At 35.4% G+C, this 25,336-nt stretch overlaps 1 protein-coding gene across 1 annotated transcript in view; it reads right to left on the bottom strand.

Annotated features, from left to right (window-relative positions):
- Positions 1 to 7,222: 7,222 nt before the first annotated feature.
- Positions 7,223 to 25,336, bottom strand: part of LOC150095937 (putative U3 small nucleolar RNA-associated protein 11) — a 115,963-nt gene continuing 97,849 nt past the window's right edge. Inside the window, exons 7-8 of the mRNA XM_090409369.1 lie at positions 14,345 to 14,455; positions 7,223 to 7,409 (exon numbers count right to left, since the gene is read on the bottom strand). Of these exons, the coding sequence (XP_090265495.1) occupies positions 7,320 to 7,409; positions 14,345 to 14,455 (201 nt within the window). The 3' untranslated portion in view covers positions 7,223 to 7,319. The remainder of the gene's footprint in view (positions 7,410 to 14,344; positions 14,456 to 25,336) is intronic.

The raw sequence follows: 25,336 nt of genomic DNA, 5'->3' as shown, positions 1-25,336 counted from the left end.
CATCTGATTGTCTCCCCTACTACTTAACGCTCCCAATAGACACAACTACTATCACTATCAACAACAGCATTTTTTGTCTGTAAACTGTGTGTGTTCTGATGGCTGATTTGCCTGTGTGGGATTAAAAAATCCCAGATTAAAAGATTCCTCTCATCACGACGACAAGAACTGAACTTAGGCCTTTTTCCAATTGAAAGACACTCTGCCCTGGAGGGTAAAGATTTGAAAATTCCAATTTTTTGGGCAGGATGATGATGTGAAGTGGCATGTAAATATCTGCTAGGGCATGTGCAATACACTGTTGTTCTTCCAGTTGTGCTATGGAGGCTATATGGTGTATATATAGTGTACTGGGGAGAGGGAGTTATTTTTTAGAATTTTAGTGAGGTTTTTTTTTTGTAACCGTTCTCTTCAAAAAATGTAAGTAAAGCCTCTTGTTCTACATGGAGTGCCGAGGCTGAAAAATCTGAATGGCCTAATTCAATAATTTGTGGCCAACAGTGGATAATTATAGTGATGTACTCCCCTACGTAAAATGATATTTTCATCATAATAACATACAAATTTTATTTATAATTTTCATTATGTAACATCTAAGCAATATTTTGACTGAATTTGTTGAATTTTGAACACTAAAGAAGTAAATATAAGTAGAAACTAATAAAAAATTAACTTTTTTTTTTTTTTTTCAAAAACATTAATTTCTTGCAACCTGTTTCTGGAGCCCATACCACATGTATAACTAAAATTTTTGTTCCAATTAATTATCAAAGATGCTAACTAAAAGACAAAAAAATAATTTATTAATTATATGAAGAGCCAAAGGCTTCAATTCGGCGACATAAACTTATTTAAGTTAAGGGATATTACATCCCATATTGTTTCATAGCCGAATAAGAAACTCAAAGAGTTTCATGCCGAATATAGTAAATATATAAAGTTCGGCAAGTCCAAACGTAAGCAAATACCTGGATAGTGTTACCACTAACCCTTTAGGGAGTGCAACTCATGGTAAGGGTGGAGCAAGCTCTGATCACTATTCTTGATATTTCCCCATAATGTGAAACCCAGCTCCTAGGAGCTGTATTACTTTCTATTCGATAGAAATACTGCACAGCAATTTTTTAAATAGAGCTAAAAATGGTCTGGACACAGTGTTCTTTAAGTCCCAGTAGGTCCAGGACTCAAAGTGTTAAAGGAAGTAAATCATCTGATGTAAAACCAGGCAAAACAAAGGTGCACCCTTATCTCCACTCTTACTCATCTATATATGAATCACATTATGAAGGAAAGCGGCATTAAACTTGTTATCAAAATCTGAAATATTCAACTCAGCTTTTTATGCAGATGATGTTATATTCATAAATAAATCCTGCACAGAAATTCAGATTCTTTATGTAAAAAATACTGCTGTAACAATTGCATGAAAATCAGCAATAAAATCATAAAAACTTTGTCACATTATTGCTGTATGTGGAAAAGACTGCATTCTTAATGGAGAACCTATACACAACGGGAAATATATTTCAGCTATTTAGGCAATATTTTCAGCTTTTAGTGAATATGAAAAGAGACAACAGAATAAGCCAAGTGAATAAATTTATATGGAATAAGAGAGAAATTGGTCAAAACACTAAACTAGCAGTGTACAGCATTCCAATGCTATACAATACAACAGCAAACCAATTTTAATGTAATATCTAAAGATATCACATTGAAATCTAAAGAGAGAGCTGAGTTAGAAATGAAACAGATTATCAAGAATTAGACACTAACAGTTCTAAAAACAATCAGATGAATGGACAGAAGGTATCAAAAGCATAGTAAAGATTAATGAACTTGATACAAAATGAGAGAGGCAAGGTTAAAAAATGTGTTTGACAAGGATGGTAGCAAAAAGACCAATATCTAGATGGACTGATGTAATTAGAAAACCAAAATATATGATCTTGCAACATTGGAGTCATGACAAATAAGAGATTAATATGGGAGGGGGAGAGGAACATGTTGATAGGAAGTTAGCAATAATGTAAAGTTAATCACAGTACTGCCATAGTGCTACATGATTAGTGGTCCTAAAATTAGAAGATCAGACAATACATGCCAAAAGACATGTTTTGTTTAAAACTTCCTTTAGGTTTTATAGTTATTGAAAAATTACTTGTAGAATAGACCTCCACTTATCTACGATAAAAATATAACAGTAAAGAAAAAAAAAGCTGAAACTTAAAGTACCTCATATCCCTGAAGACCCTTCCTATACCACATTTTGGGAAACTATCTAGATGATGAATGATCTTTTGGTGAGCAGATAAGAATAGCTAATTTTTGGCATGACTTGAGGCCAGAGAACATTCTAAGAATGCGTGAAAAATACGAGAACCCATTGCCACTCCTTCCATTTTTTTTTTTTTTGAATATATATTTTAGTTTTACATCTGAAATTTTCTGCAATGATATCAATTTCAAATAATTTAAAAAATCTAGTCAAACATCTTTTTTCAACAATAGGCTATAAGACAACAGAGAAACTGTCTAAATTGATCAGAATATATGAAGAAGATAAATGAAGATTTCCTATCTTCTTTTTAAAATATTATGCATTTATGATATAAGAGGATATAACTACATACAAACATACATACACTCAGAGAGAGAAAGATAATTATTTTTCCAGCTTATGTCAGATAGCTACTTGTCTCAGTGAAATAAACTTAAATTCTAACTTTTAATCTCCTGAAGTCACTTTATCTAAAAGCTTATTTAACTTATTAATCTGTCACTGATTAGAATCTTTCAAGAGATATTGTTAAGTAGAGTGATCACTTAGTAATAGTGAAAGCAATAACAAAATTCATCTTTTATCTGTTTAATTCCATTCTGACTTGAATGATACTTCAGACCTGACTCTTCATCAATGTCATGTATCAAAGGCAGGAAAAGAACTTCATAAAATAAAGATTTTTCAACCAGAGAAAATCAAAAAGAAAGGATTTAAAGTTTTGCATTCTCTGGTATATGATAACTGGGGCAGAACATTTTTTTTAGAAAGGGATATAACAATTCATGATTCCAGATATGCTGCCTATACCGAGATCACAATAGTCTCCCACAGTACAACTACTTGGATACCTTACAGGCATAATCTAGCACAGAGAGAGATAAAGTTCAGGATCATGTAGTTATTAATGCTATAGTATTTAATAATTGGCAACAAGATATGTATAATCAACTGAAATGTTGCTGCAACTTATAAAAGAATGAATCAATAGATTCCTTAAATCTTCTTTCATATATATTTTTGGTTGCCCAAGGATATGTATGGAAGCACTGTACCTTGCCAATTAATTAATGTGCTTTTTTTTCTTTTGTGCCATAAACTAATCCTGAATTAAAATGAATTTGAAGGAAAACTAATAGAATGACATGAGATAACAGAATAAGCAGAGCTAGTATGATGGGAAGTTTGTTGAAATTAGTCACAGTGCTAAACCAGAGTATACAAAACAGTATTTAAACCATCTAAAATTGAGTTATAAATAAAACAGTTACTCAAAGACCATGAGAATTTGGGAGGGGGGGGGGAAGAGGTGAACAGATGGAATTAATGGCAGAATTATATAAAAAGATGAAGATATGAAGTTAAGAAAGGGATGAGAGCTTGATTTTTCTCTCAGAACCGTGACCAAGTGTCACAGTTTGCCTGTTGAAGTAATGAATGCATCTAGTGCAAATGAGTTTAACAGAAGGTATGGCAGCTGGTGTCGGAGATGCATGGCTTCTCTCAATGAGTCCTTGACTCTCTCTGGTCCAATAATAATATTAGGAAATTGACATTGTTGGCATTCAAGAATGTGCCAGCAGAGCTAATGTAAGTGGTATGGTCACATAAAACAGAATGGAAAAGAGAAAGGTTAGCAAAACAAATGTGATGCCAGGTTGCAGGAAAAGGCCTAATGAGCAGATGTAGTTAGAAGTACAAAGACAAAAATGTAAGATCTGACATTACTGTTGCCTGAAAATACCAGGTTAATTTGAAGGAAAATTATTTAAAAGGAGCTAGTAATAATGTCATGTTAACCATACTGTACTATCATAGAATTCTGTGTACTTTTACTGAAGATATATATTAGAAATGTGATGACGTATGAAGGAGGGGGGTGGGATTTCCCATTGAAGATATAAAGAGTCATACACAGGACTGCTGATGTAAAGTTTAATTGAACTGTTTTCATTTTATACAGTGCCATTTTGTATTTTTTTTTTTTAAATGTAGTTACAGTATTTGTTGAAACAAGTTTAGGTCTATAATCCTATAGTAATATACACTATACACCAATAATTGTCCAGACACTTTAGCAATTTACAATTGATACCAGCAGGCGAACTCTAATATTGGGTATGTCCACCTTTGGCTTTGAAAGAGACTTTCCAATAATGGGTGGCAGACATCAGGTGGAATTTGTCTCCATTCTTCCATCAAAACAGCACCGAGTTCAGTGAAAGATCGAGGACGTGCTGCTCTGAACCTCAATTGCTGCTCCAATTCATCCCACAGGTATTCAATGGGGTCGAGTTTGGGACTCTGTACAGGCCAGGGCAGTCATTTAACACTCATCTCATACTATTCCATAACAGCTGCAGCTTTATGGCATGAGGCATTGTCATCTTCATAGTAACATGGGTCAGTTCCATAAAAACTCCACAGTGTAGGTAGCACCTGATTATCCAGAATATCGACCTTCTTTAACACCTTCCTGTCCCTGTCAGTCATTTTCGGTGGCCATTCTGTGGGTTTTCTTGCACTAGTGATGGCAGAACTTCTACGTTTGTTGATCACATTGCCAATCATTAATTTTGGATGCCCCAGTTGAGAGGCAATGGCATGCCATCAATGTGACAGCCCACAATGACACCTCTCTTGAAGTCACTGAGTTTACATCGTGTTGCCATACCACCTGTATTCAACTGCTATGATGAAATACTGCTTCCTACTATCTGTACGCTGGTTTTTATGTTATTAACAAGCCTGGAATGTTCTATAACTTCAAATAACAGGGGTGCCCAGACAATTATGTAGTTAGTGTATATAGTTTTACTATCCCATAGGAAAACTTATGTGAACATATGATCCACTCAGTATTCTCATACTAACAGGCAGCTACATGAAAATATTATCCCCTATATATATTTCTTGCTAACATGTATAAATAAAAAAAAAGGCAACATGCAAGTGACATGGTATTTAAATAGAATCATAAATTAGGAAATATATGGATTAGGAAATGAATGGAATCTACTATTAATTAAACAGCATATAGAAAAACCACATTTTTTCATGAATTAATAGTTATATAATTTGATTTATATGAGTTATAAAAGGTAATATACATATGTGTTTCATTACTGTCAAACATGCAACATATAACTACAAAGAAATATCTTATCTCAGTTTTTTATATATTTCAAAAATAGCTGAACCAGTTTAAGATCTTTTGAGCTAGTAAAGAAGTGAAAATGTTCTTCAGTATTGTTCCATCCAGACAGCAGGATACTTGGAAGTAGTTTTGAAATCCAGTACTGGGTTTTCCAAATTACATCTAAGGAATATTTTGCCCAGCTCTGCCTATGATATTAGTGGGTATAATTAATAAATGCAGTGTAATAACTATAATTAGGCACTGCATTTTGACACATTGTGCACGTCTTCTGCAAGATCATTTTCCAGATTAATTTTAATAAAAAAACATCGAAGATCACATATCACAAGAAAGACAAGTCAAGTCATTATTGATAGAAATCAGAAATAATGTTTGTGAATTAAACACTGAAACCCTCCCCCCCCAATACTGATATATGTTAGGCTTACAACTTTTTCTGGGATTCACTAAAACTCTGATTGGCCTGGTACTGCTTTTGCTGCTTCTTAGCATCCATGACTTGACCAGTTGATTTGTGCCAGCAAACGTGTTAAAAAGAGTAATAACATGAGTTTGATATCTTTCTTAATGAGCCTGTGATGCAACACTTAAATAATTGTCTATACTTCGATTGTGCCTTGATAAATAAGATGACATATGGTATTACTTTTTTTTAACACGTTTGCTGGCACGCTCCTCGGGCATAGTTTGTTACCGCATGCCAAGTACTTTCACTTCTACAAGGTCAGTATGAGTTATCTCGTATCACCCCCCCACCTACGTCTTACATGCGCTGACAACTTGACAACTGTGCAACTCGAGTTCAGAGTCAGTGACATTCAACATTCAGTGCAGTAAGGTTTACTGCGTCTAGTCTTACAATTATTTAAAATTATCTAAATAAAAACTTTCAATTACACCATGGCCAGTAAAAGAAAGCTTACTGATGAAGAATTAGAAGCTTACACTAATATGAACGATGATGAATGGAATGAATTATTTGGTTCCGATTCCGAAGATGATTATAATCCTACAGATGACTCTAGCAATGACTCAGATGATGATATATCGTATATAAATATATGCATATGTTGAAAAAACTTCAAAAAATTGTTTTATTTGCATTAATAAATACACGCTTTATGCAACAATACCTCTTATAATATACTATACTTTTGCTGAAATTATTTTCCTTCTACCAAGTTCCCAGACATGCTCTCCACTTTATTCACAAACCAAGGGTCCAAATTAATGTACTTATACTACGGGTTAACTCGTGCTTGGCATAGGAGTATACTCATAGTTGGCAGCGAACATGTTAAACTATTCAGCTTTTTTTTTTTTTTTTTTTTTTGAAGAACAATTAGGGTTTCTCAGCTTTTTTATTTACAATTTAGCCAAGGAAACTTCTTGGATCACATAATTAGATTCACTTGCTTTCCTGATTACTTTCTTCAGAGAAACTGATTATATGGTAGTCTGACTAACTTTATACTCTTTGAATATAGCTACTATTTAAGCAAAGTCAATAAAAATATTGTAAAATATTTTTATGAACCAACATATATCCATTCAAGTGAAAGACAAATTTCTGTTGAATTTAGATGGTAAGCTTATTTACTATTGTGAGTATTACTGTCATGAAAAGACAACTAAGTTGTTGACTTTTGCTGACAATAATGGTATCAACACCACCACAATATCAAGAAGCTGTTAATAACTAGTTACTTAGCTATGACAGGCCTTTGAGCCTATCAAATGAGAGAAAATGGGAATGGGATGAGAAATTCACAAAGTAGGCATTTAGAAAATAATTAGATCATTTATTATACCTGCTATTTACACTTGTAAGTTTTCCAAATGGGCAAAACACACACACACACCTACATAGGTACATTACTATCGCTTCCTTTCTTTTCTCCACAAATAAATTGGCGCTGAAGTTTTCGTGCCTTCTTTAATCTTTTTGATTGGAGGATCCTTCTTGTTCTGAAATATATACCAACATAAACCCTTTAAATGTAAGGTAGAGTTGATAAAAGCAGCAAAAATTAAACCTCCCCCCCAACTGGTAACTATATATAATTAGCTAATCAAAAAAATTAATTATACATTGCAAGTGTAATTCATAAGTTGTACAAATGTATACAGCTATTTGGAAAGCTAATCTGTGTGACATCAAATCTGTGGCCTTTTGAAATCTTTTCTGAGTTTTGGGAACAGAAAATTCATAGGGAGGGAGGTGAAATTTACAAATATGGAGAATTCCATATCTGTTTTGTTATTAAGACAAAAACAGAACCAGATGTGTAATAAATTGGCAAATGAAACATAGACATCCAATCCAGACTTTCTCATATACTGTGGTCACAAAGTATCCATCTTTCTGTACAATTTTTTTTTTTTTTTTTTTTTTTTTTTTTTTTTTTTTTGCTATCACATGGGCATTTAGGCACAAAATGAGATCAACTAAACTTTCATATGAAAAAACCCTATAGAAGTTCCTTGCATCCTAGTGAAATTCAAACCCAGGTCTTTCCAACCAAATAGCAAACACTGCACCATCCTAGCAACTATATTATGGATACACTACAAAAAACAGAAGATAAAAAAGTTGGGGAAGGGATTACAAAGAATCACACATATCACAAAAAATATAAAAGAGCGCCAATAGTTTTCAGCTCAAGTGCTTGTTTTATCATGATCATACTGCTAATCCTGCTAAGAGATGAAGTCACCCATCATGGCATGAGGATGAGTGCAAACATATTATTTTTTTCCCCTCAGGAACTAAATTAATTACTGATCTTTCCTTCCTTGGCCCATAACAAAGAGATACTGTAGGTCAGTTATTGAACGACCTAGTCTCCTAGAACTATGAGCACTTAATTATTATATATATCAAGCCTTGGGTGCTTATGGACTTATTGCTTTCTCAGAACAAGCACGTACTGTATACAGTGCAGTACATGTGTTGGGAATTTGAGGCATATATACTGCACTGTACTGCAATACATGTGTTGGGAATTTGAGGCATACATTTAAATTTTCATGGACTTGTGAAAGACTTGGCCCAATTTCATTCATATTAATAAAATGGGAAGAAAGTAAGTGTGAAATTTACATAAGAGAATAACTTCTAAAAAAAAGCATACTACTCTATTGTTAAAAGGACACTAACTGGTCTATAATTTCTTCAAGAACACTCCTGTTCTTGAAGCCCCTTTATGTAATGGGGCTGTCTTACCCTCCTTCCACGGCAATGCCACAAACTGCCTCCTGAGTTTATCATAATCACCAGGTTTGTACCCATATACCCCTCTTAATCGAAAACTACATGTTTAGCCACTTATCAAGTCAAGACTGCATGATCACTCTTCCCAGCTGAAAGTAAAGTAGCTGTAGCTACCTGAATTCTGGAGAAATCATCTGATGCTATAACTAGACCTAGCACTCTCAAACCCTTCAAACACATCATCCTATTTTAGGTAATTATCTCTTAGCTGAATAAATTATATTTCCTTTCCTTGCTACGGACATCATTCCTTTGTAGTTGTGCCATAGTAATGCTACAAGCTGCCTGCTGAGTTTATCATAATCACAATCACTTACTTTCAATATACAAGAGTCTAAAGTTGAAATCACTCCAATAATAATTGTTCATCCTGTGCTCAATGAGCTAATTTGTTGATGCATGACTACATCTCCTTAGCTTACATCAGACAGCTTCAAATATGTTGGCACTCTCAATCCTTCCTGTTGAACTTCTATGCTTGTCAGTTGCAGTTTTTCTGTTATAATCAGCACCCCCCCACACACACACACACATTCTACTGTTCTCTCTTTCTCTCTATCCTCCCCGAAAACAATGTTTCTGTAACAGTATCTTTCTCCATCAACTGAGTCTCACTACTGCCTATAACTTTTAGCCAAGTACAATTTACCAATGCCAAACACCCCTCACTCTTTTTCCTGATGCATCTGAAATTGGCATACATGAATTGTTATATCCCATTGGGCCTCATGTTAAATTTCCCTGAACAATGAAGTTTTTGTTGCTACTATCCTGTTATGCTGTAGCATCCATTATTGTACATAATAATGTATAAAATAAAGCTTGTAAAAATTGCAAACAACCAACTCAAACAATCACTGTACACAGAGTTCAAACTACAGGGTGTTCGGGATAAATTTGACATATTTATAATTAATTATATTTTTCCGTAAGTTACATGTATTAACACACACTTCTCTTCATTTAAAAGTTTGGACCCTTCTTCATTCATATACAAGATGTCAGAAAGGATGGATAGCTGGAACCCACCTGAATCATGGAAGAGAATAACTTGTATCATGATGATTCGTGCCCGCCATCAAAATAAGGATATTACGACTGCTGCCCAATGCTCCCTGAATACAGTAAAAACAATCAGGCATGAACTAGAGACTTGCAATGGTGACTACGAGGATGTAGCAAGAAGAAAGATCCCTAGCAGACGATCTGATTGCGTTCGTACAGCAGAATTCCTCGCAAATCTGCAGGAACAGGTGTTGAAGAACCCTGGCATTGGAATTCGGGCTTTGTTCGTGGAGTTGCTAACTGTAGTCAAGCCCTGGATAACAAGGGTAGCCAATGGTAGGCCGTATGTATGGCAGCAGGATTCGGCCCCTTGCCACACCTCTGGGAAAAGTCAAAAATGGTTGTCTGAAAATTTCTACGACTTCACCAGTCCAAATGTTTGGCCTCCAAACTCCCCAGACCTTAACCCCATGGATTATTTTGTATGGGGCGCAGTTGAAAAAGACACCAATCGCACTTCCAGTAATACAAAAGCCCAGTTAATGGATAAAATTAAAACAGTTTTTGCGGCTCTTCCCAGGGAGACTGTAGCATCAGCTTGTTCGAGGTTCCGAAGCAGAATTGAAGCTGTGATCGATGCTAATGGTGGTTATTTTGAGTAAATCTTGTTGATAGTATTGTAATTAACTCTGCCTGTAATGTTTTTTTTGTCAATTCATTAAATTTAATAGATACAAAGAAGATTTTCTTTTTCCTTACGAAACTGTCAAATTTATCCCGAACACCCTGTATATTATAAACAATATTTAACATAAATTAAACAGAAATGCATTATGACAACCTACTTCCACACAACTCCTAGAAGACTTATCAATTGGAATATATGAATTATTTATTAGACTTATTAATGTTCTGAATATATGACAACCTCATGAACATAGATATGATGAATTTACTTTCTTGAAGGAAATATTCAAAACTGACATTATCTGCAACAGTTTATCAATTGTTGCAGATAATGGTGGTTTTGAAATATGGTCTGAAGTTTTTTTTTTTAATACTGTTAGGATGGTAGAATGAAAAGGGAAGGTAATTTCTACTATTGGTAGATTTGTGGGGAAAAAAGAAAAAAAAAACATTTTGGTAATAATAGAATAATCTATTCTAGTGAGATAACCTTAAAAAGTTTACTATTTTTTCTTAATATTCAATAGCAAAATTTAATTTCTTTAAATATTCAAATGACAAAGCTGTTTTTACAACTATTCGCAAACTACCAATTCTCCTCAGAAATAACACTGATACATTACAATGCTACAATGCAGTTTATAAATTCCATTCTCAAACTTAAAGTAGCATAACCCATACTTTGATCCACAGTTCATTAGTCAGATTCTTGAATCTTGCAACACTGTGATTGTGGTATCGTCATTCCTGACTATTATCAAATAATAATAAAGGAATATTAAAATGAATAACATAAATATCTATATATGCTATACAAAAACTGAACAAACTACTATAACTGACTTTCAACACAGTACAATAAAACCAGACTTCAATGGGCTCAAGTCTCACTATCAGGACTGATTATAGCACCATAAATGCTCACATGGCATGTATGAGGGTTGTAAATAAAGAAGTGGCAACATGCACAAAATGTAAAATAGTTTATCAAGTCAATGCAATTACATTCCTTCAATGTATGAGGGTGGTCTGAAAAGTTCTCGGCCTCGACCATAGATGGCAATACTATCAGCAAGAATTTTTTTTCTTTTTCTAGGTTGGTACATCTGTAATAAGCATCCATGTGAAATTGCAAGTCATATCAAGTAGTTTGTTTTATACAGCTGTCTGTATCCCTTGAAATGATAAAATTGAGTATCGTGTGGTTATAAAATTCTTTGTAAAAGAAGGTTTAACGCCAAAAGAAATTCATTCGAAGTTCATAAAAGTGTATAGGCACTCTATTCTTTTGTTTTCAACAATTAAGAGACGGGCTGACGAGTTTAAAAATGTGGCCGTACCAGTCTTGAAGATAATCAACATGAAGGACGTCCAAAAAAAGCGCAAGAACACCAGAAATCATTGATCAAGTGCACGATAAGGTATTGGATGACCGGAAAGTTAAAGTGCGTGAAATTGCTGAGACTATAGGCATTTCAAAAGAACGAGTAGGATATATTTTGCATGAAGAATTGCAAATGAAAAAGTTTTTCATGTTTTTGATCTGCTGTGAGCAAGATCGGCACCCAGATGGACATCATTCCTTTGTGCCGATCTTGCTCACAGCAGATCAAAAACACACTCACATGAAAATCTCTGAACAGTGCTTGGAGCATTTTAACAAGAATAAAACTGATTTTGTGCATCGATTTATTACTATGGATGAGACTTGGATTCACCATCATCAGTAGGAAAGTTAATGGCATCAGTGTTTTGGGATGCTAAAGGCATTTTGTTTATTAATTATCTTGAAAAGGGTGAAACAATAACCGGGGAATATTATTTCGATATTATCTTTCATCAGGACAATGCACTATGAATTGTTGGAACATCCACCCTATTCCCCAATTTTGTGCACACCAAGTCTCCCTTTTAGGATGTACCAAATACTTTGGTGGTTTATCCCAATTTCCTGAACCAACTGGCATACAGTCCGTCACTGATCAACTACAAGGAGTCCACGAACAAGCTCTATATGTGCATCTGAAATGATAGGTCATCCTGAATGACGATTATCACGTGGATGATCTCACCATGGATGAAATGCACAGACCCATCTTGCAACAGTCTAGTATGCTAGGGCACTGTTGCTACATGTTTCTCTAAGGCCATGATAACAGTCACTCACAGTTTTACCTCGTGCAATCTGGACCTTGATCCAAAGATCATCATTCTAATCTTGTGAACACACCTTATTGCACTGCACACTGAGCCATTGACTTTAACCACTTCTCCACACAAGGACATTTGTTAGAATAGGCTGTGTTGCCTTGTGCACACATATACAGTAGATATAATTGGCCTCTATCTGACAAGAGTAACATTTGAGTTACCAATTATGTCTCCTGACAGTGTTGCCACTACTTATTTACAACCCTCATATAATCTCACTCACTTGGAAAGTCGAAAAAATGAAGTACTGCTTTTATCTACCAGTCAAGATTTCTCTTAATGTACATGCCACTTTTCCTAACATTAGATAAATCTATCAAGACTATCATATTGCAAAACAGAACTTTAATAACTGAGTTTTTTATCTTTGTATTTTTTATTTATTTATTTTTGGCTATCTACATTTTTAAAACTGAACTCCAAAATTACTGATTTTTAATATCCTTTTCTGCTTATACTTGAATAATTTCCCTCATTATTCTTAATGATCAACTACCTATTTACCCCCCCCCCCCCCCCACACACACACACAAAAAATCTACATACCTTTCTCCCTTCATAGTTCAATGCAAAACAAGTTATACATTTATCTATGACTTTCACCTTTCTGCAGTTTCACAGTATTAAGAAAATAAGTCATATATTTATCTAAAGATATATATATATACATATATTTAAAAAAAATTACTATTTCATCTTCTAGTTAGCCAGATATAGCAAGATATGTGCTTTTCCACTTTTTTCAAATTTATTTAAATTTCAGCTTAGATAGTAGGTGACATAGGATTTGCTCCAATGAATTCTAAGCTCAGCTAATTTAGTTTATTAACTTTTCTACTCTCTGCAAATTAATACTGAATAAATTTATTTCTGCTACTTAGAAATGCATGATTCTTTATACATTACAGAGGTTCCTGAATATAATAATAATACAGTAATTTATGTGTCTGCTTGTTTGATGCCTACTGAACTCCTGAATGGTAAGGTAACAGCTAGGATAACTTTTGTGGGTTCAGTCAGCTGAGTGAATAGAGTATCTGCTCTCCATGAAACAGACTGTAGATTTGATCCCACTATGAGAGATATTTGTGAATGTGTTAAGGAGGTAGATGAATTTCAGTGCCCAGTGAGAGACCTGCCCTGTCATTTGAGGTCTGAAGTGGTTTGGATGGTAACTGTTAACCCTTAACCCACCCAGAGTGCTAATTAGCATACTACAGATTTACAGCCATTTGTGGCAGCATTCACAGTAAAAAAGAAAAAAAGGTCAATATCCTCTCATTGATTGACCCTTTCTTTCTAAAGCCTACCAGCTTTATTGAGTTTACCCAATAACAACAGAAATGAAATTTTTTAATGAATCATATTTTCTATTTCTCTATTCTGATGCAATAAAGAGAGTAGAACACTTCTGCATGATAACCAATGCAAGTTCTATGGATATTTTATGGACAAATTATTTCAAGTGAAAATGAAAATTTAAATGATTTTTGAACTGGGATTTACTTTTTGCTTTCCAAAAAATACCTCTGAAACTGATACTATCATTGTCAGAAGAGTACACCCGATCATCTTACTTAAGTGGCCAATGAAACCATTACACAATTCTCACAGAATACTAAAATCATTTATAGCTCTCTAAGAAATATTAAAAAAAAAAACACCTAATTTCATAGAAAGTAATGAGAAGACATCTTATTAATAAATTAAATACAGCATTATTTACCAGTAATTTTTTCTTTGCATTCAATTTCTGGGTCACTATTTTTAATTCCTTTTCACGCTCTATTCTCTTCTCTAGTTCTTGATACTTCTTCCTCCTTCCTTTAGCTACTTCCTAGAATGAAGCAAAACAAAAGCTTAAAGAATTTTTTTACATAGAATTTAGATAGCATTTGGTAAATTAAAACATGATTTTTAGTTATCTAAACTTTTGATATCAAACAATATAAAATTATTATAATCTTCATTATCACTTTAACCTTCATGGAGTCAGCAGACTCATCATGGGAGACTTGTTCAACTAACATATTTATCATATTAAACCTCAAAACCCTTAACATTCCCAACATTCACAATGCATGGCGAGGAAAGATTAGCAAAACAGGTGTTCTCTGGGCCGTTTTCATGCCAGAAAATGACCCAGAGGAAGACCAAGATATAGGTGGATTGATACGGTACAAAGTGCCTTAGATGATAGAAACATAAGATCTGATAATGTTGGAGTCTTGACAAGTAACAGACTGATTTGGAGGAAAATTGTAGATAGGAAGTTAGTAATGATGTAATTTTTTCATGTAGTACTGTCATATCCTGTACACCCCTTGAGGGTACATGGCAGGAATTTGATGATGTGGTATTAAACATGATACTCAAAATCGGAGATGTTGATGTTAGTTCTTTGCTTTATGCGGATGATGTTATACTTCTAAATAAATCCGCTACAAGTCTGCAAGATTCCTTGACTAAATTGAATAACTGTTGTAATAGATGTGGTATGAAGGTCAGCAATAAAAAAGACAAAGACAATGAAAATAGGCAGAATCGTTGAAAATATTAACTGCATTGTGAATGGAGAACCTATAGAACAAGTAAAACATTTCAGCTACTTAGGCACGGTTTTTAGTGAATATGGTAAATTAAATATGGAAATAGACAACAGAATCAACAAAGCTGGTATGGTAGGAAGTCAACTGAATAAATTTATATGGAATAAGAGAGAAAAATTAGCCAAAACACTAAATTAGCTGTATACAAGACAGTGTTCAAACCAATTTTAACTTATGGATCTGAGAGCTGGGTCAGAAGTAAAACACTTGACCAAAGACTAGAGACCACAGATATGAGAGTCCTGAGAAAGATTAGAGGCATGAACAGATGGCATCAATGGCAATATCATATTAAAAACGAGGATATTAGTAAAGAACTTCACACTGTCAGCATCCAGGAATGCATTAGTAGAACTAATCTCAGGTGGTATGGTCACTTAAACAGAATGGGAGAGGAAAGATTAGCAAAACAAGTGTTCTTTGCCAGGTTGGCAGGAAAAAAACCCAAAGGAAGACCACGATATAGGTGGATTGATACAGTAAAAAGTACTTTAGAAGACAGAAATAGAAAATCTGATAATATTGGAGTCTTGACAGGTAACAGACTGATTTGGAAGAAAATTGTAGATAGGAAGTTAGTAATGATGTAAATTTTTCATGTAGTACTATCATATCCTGTACATCCCTTGAGGGTATATACCAGGAATTTGATGATAATGATGTATTCATTTCCTTCTCTGCTCTTTAGATCTCAAAAAATACCAGCTTTTCCTTTATGTCAACTGTCTTCTCTAATGACTTTTTTTTTTTGTAAATACTCTAAAAAAACACTACTTGACATTGCATACTTCAAGAAAATTATCCTCATGTTTAGCATTTAATTCTAGAGCTACTCCTTCCTTCTCTGATTCTTACTGCCTGAATATCAACCCAAACAACTCTTAACTTGAACTTAATATCATTCTTCAGCGAGGGTTCAGATAACTTTGTTAATTTCAGTGGAGTAAAATTCAATCTTACATTATTTCTTATAAAAAAAATATTACTGTTGTATACTGCTGTATTCTTTGTAATTGTGCAGTGTGACTTTTACTAAAAAAACCTTTTCCTCTAGTGTTACTTTTTGACAATACTCAAAATCAGTGGAGTATATATGAGATTTCACCCTTCAGGTTATCTCTCATCTTAATTTTATATGGCATAAGCACGTTACAAATATTACCACCTCAGTTACCAAGAAATTAGGTTCTCTCTTTCAACCAAAGTATTATTCTGAAGCACAAATCACAAGTTCATGTAAGCAATGAATACTGTTATGACATTTTAGATGGTGATCATAAGATCTCCTTGAAAATATTTTATTTGGTACAAAAATTATCAATTAGTGACTCAGAAATTAACTCTTTCACAGATGTTCAGTTTACACTGCTTGCATTTTACAAATATTTTCGTGCCCACTATTCATCAGAATTGGCATCAGTAATTACCCCAACTTTCTTCTAAATCTGTTGAAATGCACACCAGCGAATTTAATCCCACATTTATTTACAGTTCAGCTCCAAAGGCACAAAAAAAAAAAAATCTTCTTTCATTATTTCTACCGCTCTCATGGAAGAATACAACCTGCAAGGTCTTCGAATCTAATGTTAACTTCTCTCTTTTTAAATTCCATGATACTAATGTAATATTTATGTTATGAGGTACAATATTATGTTAGTACCATGGAATTTGTTTATACTACCTCTCATATCAAGTTATTAAACCTGAAATGTGAAATTGTTTTTTTCACATTTCAAGTTTCTTTCTACATCAATCAAATATGCAGTTAATCCTCACTATAGCAAATCACTATAAAACAACCAAAAAGTCACAACCAAAAGTACAACGTTATGCTAAAAGAAATTCACCACAACAAGCTATTCTCCTGATCCCAGACCGTTTACTATAGTGAGAGTAGACTATATACTCTCAAATGCATTCTTCTAGATATTTGCTACTACTGTTTTATTATTTGTTACTAAATTGAATAACTGTTGTAATAGATAGGGTATGAAGGTCAGCAATAAAAAAGACAAAGACAATGAAAATAGGCAGAATCGTTGAAAATATTAACTGCATTGTGAATGGAGAACCTATAGAACAAAACATTTCAGCTACTTAGGCACGGTTTTTAGTGAATATGGTAAATTAAATATGGAAATAGACAACAGAATCAACAAAGCTGGTATGGTAGGAAGTCAACTGAATAAATTTATATGGAATAAGAGAGAAATTAGCCAAAACACTAAATTAGCTGTATACAAGACAGTGTTCAAACCAATTTTAACTTATGGATTCTGATTACCTCACTTAATAATTTTTTTAAAATAATTACCCCAGAAATCCAAAAATATCTTTATCTTCAGTTTGTATTTTATAACCTTTGATTCCTGCTGTGGTCAAGAGATGTTTGAAGAAAGCAGTATCAGACTGTATATCTTAAGTCAAGAGGATATTAGTTACAATTTTTGCATGCAATATGTGTCTAAAGCTCTTTCTGGCATGAGGTGGAGTCTAACAATATCAAATACATGGTGGTGTTCTTAGAGACCTAGTGGATCAGTTGCTAGTGATGATGAAATACATTGCAAAATATACCCAATGGTACTAAACAATAAATTATCATGAGTAGCTTTAATTATACATCTAATTGAATAGAAATAAAATCTTACAAGAAGAAAGCTGAATTTAATGAACTCTTGCAAGGCGACCTTCTTAAGCAACATGTAACTAATATTTAAGGAATTGACAGCGTATACTAGAAATATAGATTAAATAAACTTTAATTTATACTTTCCGATATTTCGGCGACCGTCACGTTGCCATCTTCTTGGGAACTTACTACTAAGACACGTGCACACAAGTACTAATAACAGCAAATGAGACTAAAGCCAGGAAGCTAGCGTTTTCCTAAAGTCCCGATGGTGCCCCCTGGCGGGCTATATCGGTAGTTCTTGGCCTTTGGGCTGAAGTTCTTCTGATAAACGTTTCCCAAATTTGGGGCAGTCTCATGCATCCAAATTTGTTGAGGTTTGGCATGTTCCTAAGGGCCGAGGATGATTCCATGAATAGTCTTTCATACTTGAACTTGCTGCAGTGTATTACTGTGGCTTTCTTCCATCTTATTCTGTGGAGAGTATCCAGAGCGTGGTCTGCAAGCCCAGAGTGGCTGTACTGGTGAAATCGAATGTAATCCTTGTGTTCTGATATTCTGATATTTGCTGTCCTGCCTGTTTGGCCAAAGTAGGACAGTTTACAGCTGCAAGGGACCTGGTATACCCCAGGTAGGTCTAGGGGAAGTGGTTGGTCTTTGGTGGAGCGGATAAGGGATGCCAGTTTTCTATGTGGTCTGTAACAAGTGGTCAAGTCATGTTTTTTTAAGATTTTATTGATTTTTTCCGAGGTGCCTCGGATGTAGGGAACACATGTATGGCCACATGGCCCGGATTCACTCCTCTCCTTCCTAACACACTTAAACAACCAACACCCTAGAATCAAATTCACCCTGGAAAAAGAGGAAAACAATAACCTCCCCTTCCTAGACACACTAGTCACCCGCCAACCTGATGGAACCTTGGTTTTCTCAGTTTATAGAAAACCCACCCATACAGGCAGATACATTCACCAACAATCCCCCCCCCCTCACAACAATATGGAGTTATTAAAACATTATTCAACAGTGCAAAAATAATCTGTTCTAATGATCAAGCCCTAACCACTGAACTAAATCACATCCGTGACACTTTCTCAGCCAACGGCTACCCCCTCCAAAAAATACTTAACCCAGTTATCCACAACCCACCACCCCCTCCCCTTCACAATAAAGATTACTCTAAATCCATCACCATTCCCTACATCCGAGGCACCTTGGAAAAAATCAATAAAATCTTAAAAAAACATGACTTGACCACTTGTTACAGACCACATAGAAAACTGGCATCCCTTATCCGCTCCACCAAAGACCAACCACTTCCCCTAGACCTACCTGGGGTATACCAGGTCCCTTGCAGCTGTAAACTGACCTACTTTGGCCAAACAGGCAGGACAGCAAATATCAGAATATCAGAACACAAGGATTATATCCGATTTCACCAGTACAGCCACTCTGGGCTTGCAGACCACGCTCTGGATACTCACCACAGAATAAGATGGAAGAAAGCCACAGTAATACACCGCAGCAAGTTCAAGTATGAAAGACTATTCATGGAATCAGCCTCAGCCCTTAGGAACATGCCAAACCTCAACAAATTTGGATGCATGAGACTGCCCCAAATTTGGGAAACGTTTATCAGAAGAACTTCAGCCCAAAGGCCAAGAACTACCGATATAGCCCGCCAGGGGGCACCATCGGGACTTTAGGAAAACGCTAGCTTCCTGGCTTTAGTCTCATTTGCTGTTATTAGTACTTGTGTGCACGTGTCTTAGTAGTAAGTTCCCAAGAAGATGGCAACGTGACGTTCGCCGAAATATCGGAAAGTATAAATTAAAGTTTATTTAATCTATATTTCTAGTATACGCTGTCAATTCCTTAAATATTAGTTATCATGTTTAACCAGCGTATAAGCCTCTCAACAAGAATAAGCAACATGTAACAGAAGGAACTTGAGGTCAATGAGCACCAGACCTGATTACAGTAGCTGAGGAGGGTGTAAGTTAAAGATTTGTTGTTCTGTCTCTAGTTGGTGACAGTGATCATGTTGTTACTGACCTGAGAAGAGGTTAAGTATGGATATTCCATTTAGAAAAGGTTACATGCTAAACTACAAAACAGGAAATATGACTAACCGAGGAGAATACTAGGTTCAATCCCGTGCAGATGCGAAGAATACTGGCAGTGCATGATGGAAAGTATTAAAAGAAAGTGTTTTTTTTTTTTTTTAATTTTTAAAGAGTTTGAAGAATAAAAACAGGATAACAGTGAAATGGATGCACAATGTCATTAAGCAAGAGATTCTTAAGAAAAAGATAATGTAGAAGGAATATCATGCACAAAAGGATGATGTCAGTTACGAAAATTATAAGGGCTCAGGCAGGAACAGTTACAACTCTTATGCAAAACTAAGAGAGTATGAAAAGAAATTGGCTCTACAAGCTAAAGATAACCCAAAAGATTTCTGTTGTTGCAAGTAAAAGAAAGAATGAATGTGAAAGAATAACTCTACTGAATGTGGATGGTATGCAGGTGGTAGAAGCAGAAGAGATTGTTCAACTAATAAGTGTCCATTTTGTTAAGTGCTATCAACCTGGTGTATGCAACATGGAGCTCAGTACTACCTCTGCATTGTATGAAGAAACTTTGGTGTATGACGAACTAGAGCTGTTGCACAAACTGAATAAGAATTCAGCAATAGGGGCTGATGGGATATCAATATGCTAAAAGAGTTCAGCTGAATCAACTGTGTAATTTGAGTCTCAGAACAGGAAAGTCTGCGCAGTTAGCCTAGTGGCTATGTGCTTCGCAACCATATGCCTGGGAAATAAGTGTCCTAGGCTTGATTCCCATTAATGATGTAAGGAGCTTAGGATCTTCCTCAGTCATAGCTAAGTTAGCCGGTCTTGGGCGTTGACAGCAAAGTTTTTTCTGCCAGTTTAATTGATATTTTTCATCCCACAAGCAGGCAAACCGGCTACAGTCACAGAATATAGTACTGCAAGGAAGGCAAATGGGAAACCAACTTGCTCATAATCATTTACCCTAGTATGGTAGCATATAGCTACCCCAACCAGCTATATGGCTAAGGGAAAAGAATAGAAGAATAGAACAGGGAAGATGCTACTGGAGTAGAAAGAATGTATGACAATCCGATTGCACAAGAATTTTTCTTCTTTTTTTTTTAAATACTTTTTTTTATATTTATCCCACACAGATAAGGGCTGAGACAGAAGAAACCTATTGACAATCTTCTTCAAGAGCTGTGGATTGAAATTGTTGGGAAACACATTATGGAGAAGGCTATTCTAGAGAACAGAGGTAGATGGAATAAATGAGGAAGAAGAGAAGCAGTTTTCTCGAGTCTGCAGTAATACTGTAAAGAGATGTTGGACAACGACAGCTGCTGCTCTTGTTTTAACAGGCCTAACAGCAAGTTGAGGAATGATGTTTTTCAATTCTGTGAAACAGTGACCATGGAAGTATCTGAAAAGACAGAGCTGAAACACTGCACCAGTGAGACAGAGGTTGAAGTAAGCCTGTAAGGGAAAAGTCATCTATGAGTAGGCTGACCATACGTACCATTTTTTCATATTTCAGGAGCGTCCCATCATTTCAATAAAAATGTCACTTTTGTCCCGTTTTTATTGAAAACTATAAATATACTTTAATATTGGTCAATCATAAATTATCATTCATAACCTATAATCGTATATCAATATCATGGATACCGGTAATTTGCATGACCATGGAGTCGCATTGTTCGATAGTATTGAATAGCTTCTCTCATGGCACCTTGTCATATGCCTCTTCCAAATCAACAAAACTTAAATACAGATCTTTGTTATATTCCCATGCTTTCTCGACTATTTGTCGTAAAGTGAAGATCTGATCCTGACAGCCTCTATTTGGCCTGAATCCCGCTTGTTCTTCACCCAGCTTTTCTTCCACAATTCTTCTCAACCGTTTCTCAAGTATACTTGCATAGATCTTGCCAGGAACACTCAGTAGGGAAATACCTCTGTAATTCTCACATTCAGTTTTATTTCCCTTTTTATATATGGGTACTAGGAGAGCTCTACTCCAATCATCGGGAATTCGTCCCTCTCTCCAGGCTTTCTGAACTATGCAGTGCAGCCACTGTAAGACTCTTATACCACCATACTTCAGCATTTCTGGTCGAATATCATCTACTCCTGCTGCCTTTCCACATTTCAAGCCTCTGATGGCTTTTTCTACTTCAAGTATGGATATGTATTCCTGACTTCATGCCTGGTCAGTGTTTTTTACCACCGTGCTGTCATCACTGCTTGCTTCATTTAGCAGCTTTTCAAAGTAATTACTCCATACTTCAAGGATATCTTTTTCTCCTGGTTTCATGTCACCTTTATCATCTCTAACTCATTTTATAACACTCTTTCCTCCATTCCTAACCTTCTTCAACAACCTCCAGAATATTTTGCCACCTTCTTGATATTTATTTTCTATTTTCTTGCCAAAGTCCTCCCATGACTTTTGTTTAGCTAGTTTTACACAGTGTTTAGCATTCTTGCATTTGTCTCTGTATTCTCTAAGAGCAAAAGCTGAATCATTTGCCAGGAACTTTTGATATGCTTTCTACTTTTCCTTCACTGCCTCTTTCACTTCCTGTGTCCACCATGGAGTTTTAATTTTTCTGTCCTTGCAGACAACTTCACCACATGCCTCTCTAGCTGCATCAATCAGGGCTTTCTTCAGAGTTTGCCACTGAATCTCCAAGGTTTGATTCCTGTAAATAAACTTTGTGTATTCTAGTCTACAGTTCACATCTGAGAGCTGCTCAACTTTTATTCACTTTAAAACTTTCTTACATGTTATTCTTTTCAATATGAAATTCAATTTTATCCTGCTCAAGACTAAATAGTGATCACCTCCAATTTCAAATCCTCTGTACTCTCTGGTGTCCTGCACCAGGGAGAAAACATCACTATCAACAATAACATAGTCAATGAGACTTTTCTTATTCCTTGCCTCTTCTCTCCATGTGAATTTGTGCACATTTTTATGTTGGAACATGGTGTTAGTAATAACCAGTCCATGTCCTGAACAGAAATCCAACAAATATTTGCCATCATTATTAGCTTTGCTCTTTTCTCCAAATTTTCCGAAAATATTTTTGTATGTCTCACAATCATTTCCTACTCTGCTATTTAGATCCCCAACAAGGACCAACTTTTCCTTTTTCATTGTGTCAGTTGCTTTTTCTAAAGCATCAAAAAATTCCTCCACTTCTACCTTAGTAGAACTGTCTGTGGGAGCATAGGCACAAATAAATCTCATTGTCCAATTCCCCATTCTGATATTTGCCCACATCACTCTACTTGAGACTGCCTGCCATTCAAGAAGATTAGCCACATATTTTGTGTTCAATACTATGGCTACTCCTTCTTTTTCTTGATTGTAATTTTTCTGAATATAACATTTTGTATTTATTGCTCAGAAAGATCTCACCAGTTTTTGTCTTTTTTGTTTCAGTCACCCTATTATGTCGATCTGGTACTTATCTAATTCCTCAGCTAGCTCCATTTCTTTGCCATTCAGGCTTCTTATGTTGATAGTAACCGATCTTTAACTCTGGTGATGTTGAGTTGGGGTTTGTTTTCAGATTTGTTCCAGTAGCTGACTTTTCGCTGTTCGCCCTGGTTCCCTGGCGAAAACAACAGGGGCCTTGTTTAACCGGGCGACGCCCCAGCAGGCATGAAATTTTGTCATATTGTACCATCATTTTTTATTTTGGTTTAACGAAAAAAGGATTGCATTTTGACAGCATTAAAGGTGACTTGGTTATCCTTGCCACAATGAAGGATGGTATAGAGATCAGTATTTAATGCACTGGTTGCAGATGATCTTGATGCAAGGGATGTTTTTCAAAAGAGTAGGATGAATGGAGAATGCTATCTTTAAAGCTAAAGGAAGGAAATTTGTAAGGCAGGCCATAATGCCAAACATGATCAAAAGCCTTGGAAATGTCAAGGGCAACAACACGTTTCTCCAAACCTTTCCATGGAACGTGTCCAGTGGTGAGTGATGTAGGCTAAGATATCAGTTGTGGATCTGGATTGGCAGAATCCATACTGGAGGTCGGTGATTAACTGGTAAGCTTCTAGGTCGTGAAGAAGCTGACCATTGATAATTTTCTTCATTATTTTGGAGAGGACTGAGGTGATGGCAATTGGCCAGTAGTTGGAAGGTAGGCTTTAGTCTCCTTTTTTTTTTTTTTTTTTTGTAATGGGTTTGATATATGTTAGTTTCCATGGGATGAGATAGGTGGTAGCTGAGTATAGAAGAAACAACAGAGTACAGGTGTTAGCTCTGGAGCACAACATTTGAATACAATAGGAGAGATACCATCAGGACTAGACAACTTTTTAGTGTTCTGGTTGTCTAATATTTGCTCTTATGTCTTTCTGCTGAAAGGCCACAGGAGGAATATATAGAGTTAGAAGAAAAGAGTGATGCTAGGAGGTCAGCTTTTTCTTTGGGTGCTGTAACAGTGGTGCTATCTGGATGGGAGAGAGGTGGAAGAGCAGATGAACAGAAGATGTGTATGATGGCTTCTGGCTATGCCATCTGGCCCCTTTAATAAGGGGCAAGAAGGCACAACTGTTTGAACAAGCTTTCTGCTACTAGCCTTTATGAAGTTGGATTTGGATTTGCTAATAGTCGATGTACATTTATTGTGTGTTCCTGCATAGACGAAGCTTGAATTCTTGATGCAAGCTGCCTGTGGTAAGCTGAATTTTTTTCTTTGACTGCCTTCATACATTCGAGAGATAGATTCCAGTATTGAGACCACATGTTTATTAAATACGAACAGGATACGTGAAAGCCCAACAAGTTTCATAAGTAGTATGACTCACATCATCAGGGGCACTGGAGTATAAAAAAATTTAAACACAACTAACAAAAATTAAATTCATAGTCCATTACATGTTTCTAACTGTAACATTGAAAAAATTGAAACATTCGTTACTGAATGTTTGTTGGAACATTGTTATCTGTTGTCATGTTCTGTGCTTCACATGTGTTATGTCCGAGATCTGACATTTGCTCTTATGTTAGATTTTTTTTATGAATGCTGACCACACTTGGTGTAATATCAAACCTTGGTTTTTGTTGCACTGTGTAGGAATTCAACATTACATACAATAAAGCTACATCAGTTACTGAACAGAAAAAATATAATTTAATAAGGAAATTGAATTTACATCAGCAAGAAAAAGAAAAACAACAAAAGCACGTAGATTGCTCTAAAGTAGTGATTAACCTATCTTCACAAATCCTGTCAAAAGCAGAAAACAATCTTCTAATGAAAGGCTTCAATTTCGCTTTAACAACGCAGCACATTCTGAAAGTAGATATCATTGCACAAATTGAAAAAGGAATCTGCAATTTGTCTAGCGATACAGCAGACCTCATCCGCATACAAAGTTCTGCATTA

The sequence above is a fragment of the Typopeltis vanoorti genome, chromosome 19, assembly GCF_054136105.1.
Source record: "Typopeltis vanoorti isolate ZY-2024b chromosome 19, IOZ_Tvanoo_1.0, whole genome shotgun sequence".
NCBI classification, from domain to species: Eukaryota; Metazoa; Arthropoda; class Arachnida; order Uropygi; family Thelyphonidae; genus Typopeltis; species Typopeltis vanoorti.
This window is presented reverse-complemented; position numbering and strand designations above follow the sequence as displayed.